Here is a 4,872-nt window from a genome sequence, read left to right on the forward strand (position 1 = left end):
TTTTACGTTGTTATGTTTCAGTTTTGGTATGGTGTTGGTAAAACATTTGTTTTTTTATTGTACTATGCGTAGTTAGCTCGCTTTATGATGTAAGTAAAGGTACAAAGCAAATATTTCGAAGAATTGCTTCAAATCAACTTCAAGAAATAAACAACAAACTGAATAACATTTTTTTATTGTTTCAATAAACTCACTAATCCAAAGCTCTAGAATCACCAATGGAATTCCAAAACGGGATCAAGATGTGCATCAATAATAATAATAACAAAAAATAAACAAACGCCCACAAAAATAGCCGGTGGTAAAAAAAATTGTAACCGTGGTTGACCTTTCTGAACGTGCCTCGTTACTAGCTCGGCCAGCTGACGCGACGTTGCCAGCTCGACGGCTTTAGAGCGCTATCTATACCCTTATCGCCTTTATGCTGTTGGCGTAGCCGTGAAAATCCCATAGCACTGCAAAGTATATAAAGGAGTTGCGACGTTTTGTTCACGCTAGGATGACACTTCTCGCGCGAAAAATTCGAAATAGTTTTTATCAGTCATTCGTTACGGCTTCGCGTAGTATACGATTGCTATTTTTTTATGTATTTTTTTTAAGTTCAAAATTTTTCGAGCATGGGCAACGATGCCCATGTTTAGAGGTACCAGTGTTATAAGGTTGTGGTTATTGATTTTATGCTAATCTTTTAGGACAGTGTAGTGCAGCTATGAACTCGTAGTCAATGTGTGTCCAAAGCCAGTGTTTCAGAAATAGAATCTGTATTACACAATTCAAATTAAACGTTAAAATTTATAGTAGTTTTATTTAAAATTTAATACTAATTAAGTGTGTGTTGGTGATTTTTAAACAAATAAGTGTTAAAGTATTTTGTTAGCAATTAATTAAAAACAATATAGTAATCAAAGTGAAAAAATATAACAATTTTGCGAGTTGGAAAGTACTAGGAGTGAATAGAAATAAAAGAGGTTTCGGAAGTTCTTCGCGATAGTTCGTGTGAGCGTCGGTTAGATGGCGCGGTGACAAAGTGGCCTACATGCCGGTGGCGCTGGGCTCGCTCGGCGGCGAGGGCGAGTACCGCGAGTACGGCCACCATCTCTCGCCGCACCACCCGCCGCACCCCCCGCACCTGCACCCGCAGTACCATGAGTACGCGCCGCCGCCGCCGCTCTACCACCCGTTACCGGATCCTTATTTTCGGTAAAAATTAGGAGATTATTGTCATTTACCTGATTCTGCCAAAGCTGTTGAGTTACAATTTCATTCTTAGCAACTTATTCTACCGCCGCTAGTTGAAAGGGCGCATGTGAAATTTAAAAAAAATTTGGGTATGTATATTGACGTCACCAGGAAAATAAAGGCTGTCCTATTTATAGTTTTTCGTAGGTGGTTAAGGTATGAAAATACCGTAAGAGAAAGTGATATTTAAAATTTATTTTTTTTAACATTATTTTCTAGGTTTTGAGCTTTTGTCACAATCGCCCTTTTTTCCGGACCATTACGATTTCGTAATGTTAATCTGCTTTAATAAAAAAACAGTTCAAGTTTTAAAACCCGGAAATCAATGTAAGGTCCAATGGTTTGCACTGAGGGCAATGAGGAGATCTCGAGTTCATTCTCGGTAGGATCAATTTAGTAAACGATTTTTTCTCTATTATCTCTGGCGTGGGTGTTCTGGGAAGTGCCCCAGAGTGAATTCCGGTACTCTAGTACTCATAATACAAAGAATTCTTATTTAGCTCAATTTCCTGCTCTCCTTATCTGACCGCGTCAACAACTTTGGTCTTCAGTCTGATCCTTCCCAATTACGCCTTAGAGTTGTTGCGTCCATCAACAAAGTCCTACTTGAGTATTTTAGGTTGAGAATAGCCTCATCAACTGAAGACCTGCTAACGCTATGGCTTCTTATAATAAATTACAATGCCGTCTTATGTTCAGAGTTAGTAGAGAGAAATGAACTCACTTACTCAATCAGTACACTATCAAAACTCAACCCTTTTTGATTCATTCGTTTAATTCAATATTCAATAGAACTGTGATTCCCAAAGTTGTGTGTATTGACCTCTAGGGGTCTACTTCAACCAACAAAGGAAAGTCATCCATGTCATCGGTAGACATGAGACTAACAGGTGTCCACGAGAGTGGAACCCACGAACATGGTGAAATTACAGGCCCATGGGACTTGTCAATTTATGTCTCAGGGTGACGTGAGCAGCGGCAGTGCCCCTCAGATATTTGTGTTTTAAAACTTTGAGTGGCACTGAAACTGTTATGGACAGCAGTAGCGAGGAGTCCATATAACTCCATTCCCATCGGCTTGTCTGAAATGTTCCATGTATCATCAATTATTATAAATATTTAAAAGTAATTTACTACATTTTGTGCTCAATTTTACGTGTGAAATATAATTAACAATTGATATAAAGTGTACTGGTATCTTGTGGGCTAATAAATGTTGTGTCTAATTGTCGCTAGGGCGCCACTTGTTAAGGCCAGTGTTTTTTGTTTTGCTCCGGATGGACAGGCGTGTCGCTTACCACCAGACACGCGACTTATTCGTCCCGTCACTTGGTATTATAAAAAAAATTGGGTATATGTCTGTGGTGGAACCTATTTTTTATATTACTAGCAAGGCTAGCACATAATGCGCGAGATTCTGCTATTCTCGCATAGAGATCGAGTATAGAAGAATCTCACGCTTTATGTCGCTCTTGCGCAAGTCGCGTCCTATCGTGCTAGTCCTACAGGTGGTGACCAAAATTAATTAAATACATTATATTTTTTTATAACCCAAACTAATATTATAAATGCGAATGCAACTCTATCTGTTACATTTTGGCGTCACAACCGCTGACGCAATATTAGTGAATTTTGGTATAGAGATAGATGGGGCCTAGGAAAAGGACATTGTTACTTTTTGTCACAAAAATAAATATTAAAGGGGGTGAAATAGCAGATAAAAGTTTGTACGGAGGTCCAATCGTTTAACTACCTCCGTGGCCGAACGGTTACCACGCTGGACTGCCACGCAGAGGCCCCAGGTTCGATTCCCGGGCCGAGAGAAATGTTTGTATGGCCTACATTTATTTCTGTGTGTCCACACACACAGGGTTTCCCTAGTGCGGGGCTATGTTGAGTGTGTGTTATTATAAAAATAAAAAAAAAACTACGAAAATTATGACCAGTGGCTACTCGAAGGACTTACTTTCCTTCCAGGCAGATGAAGGCGCGGGTATATTGAAGTAAACATTTCATAACAAACAAGATAATTCGGTTAGATAAATGTATAAAACTTAAGAGTCTATCCTACCTCGAATGGCTTTGCTTAATTCTGCATAACAGTGAAAGCGTTGAATTAATCGCTTTGAAAAAAATATACAGAAAACTTGAGGATATACACTGATTACTATACGGTGTGAAAATATGATTGCTAAAAATTTTTCTATAGAAAAAAAAACACAAACTTACCTCGAAATTTTACAAGAAAACCGCTGTATTCAATAGATACTTTGCATATACCATTGACTTACAATTATATGGACGTCGGGTCCGCGCTAAAAAGTGTCCGAACTTATAGGGCGTTAAAATCGTATACAGAGCGTCATTCACGCTTTTGTCTTCGTTTGTTCGACTGACAGCGAAGCAAGCAAAATTAGACAGTACTGCGATGACATTACAATTTAAATTCAACGTTTTAGCTTTCTCATATTCCTTTACATGTCACTACGTTTAAATAGGTTGACTTGGGATATTTTTTTCGTGGTATTAGACCCGTCGTCCATTTATTTGTAAGTCAATGGCATATACCAATGATTTCTCGTGTTTTTTTTGTTAAATATATCGAAGTGAGTAGCACTGTGTCGCAGTCAAAAACACATTTGAAGTAGATGAATTTATAAAAAATACATATTAGAAAGGCAGTGGTCTACGCAAAACAGAAATAAATACAAGACAAAAGTTTAGGAACCTCTGCCTTAGAGTAATTTCTCGCACAAAACCTACTTCAGCGCAGTAGTTATAAAATATGCTGTCATTTATTTTTATTAGAACTACATATTAACAGTTAAAAAATTACGTAGATTACATGTTGTTTACAAGTTTTTTATTTCAATTTTCAGGAGGCACGCACCGTATTTTGGTCAGCCAGATTACAGAGTTTATGAACTCAATAAACGATTACAACAAAGGACAGAGGTAAGATCTTAATTTCTAATTTTCCATATGTACAGAGTTATTTGTAAATCACGACCTCACCGGAATATAGTATAACTAGCATCATAAACAACAGTTTCTGTTCCATGACTTAATAATTCATGAGATTGTACTTTCGTACAATAATAATAATGTTTGGATTTCTTAACGTTACGCTCGTACGTTTTAACTGCCTCCGTGGCCGAACGGTTATCATACCGGACTGCCACGCAGAGGCCCCCGGGTTCGATTCCCGGGCCGGGAGAAATATTTGTATGGCCTACATTTATTTCTCTCGTGAGTTTGGGTGTAATTTGTGGTTGTCTATGTGTGTGTCCATGGCACCCGCGACACAGGGTTTCCCTAGTGCGGGGCTATGTTGAATGTTTAAAAAAAATAAAAAAATCATGGACCTCTGTGAAAATTTCAAAAAACCCACGGACCCTTTCCGAAAAGATGAAGAAGAAAGGCTCGCGGGTCGCATTGGCGCGCGTCTCGCCCGCTCGTAGCTCGGATGCGATAATACAAATGGCGCACAGTACCTACCTATTTAACCACAACATATTGTAAACCAATTTGCATTTGTTATGTTAGGTAGGCTCGCCTTGGACTTCCAGCGTTCATTACATGGACCACAGGTCCCTGATTTAAATAGATAGCTCTAAACCAGTGTTTATTAAC

General features: G+C 38.6%; 1 protein-coding gene across 1 annotated transcript; it reads left to right on the forward strand.

Moving 5' to 3' along the window:
• Positions 1–749: 749 nt before the first annotated feature.
• Positions 750–4,194, forward strand: LOC113238075 (LIM domain-binding protein 2-like; the record flags this gene model as incomplete). Its single annotated transcript, XM_026474798.1, has 2 exons — positions 750–1,200; positions 4,119–4,194. Coding segments are annotated over exons 1-2 (240 nt in total), but the record flags the coding sequence as incomplete, so codon positions are not given.
• Positions 4,195–4,872: the final 678 nt, after the last annotated feature.

Source organism: Hyposmocoma kahamanoa, unplaced genomic scaffold, assembly GCF_003589595.1.
Source record: "Hyposmocoma kahamanoa isolate Upper Pololo Valley unplaced genomic scaffold, ASM358959v1 94576, whole genome shotgun sequence".
NCBI classification, from domain to species: Eukaryota; Metazoa; Arthropoda; class Insecta; order Lepidoptera; family Cosmopterigidae; genus Hyposmocoma; species Hyposmocoma kahamanoa.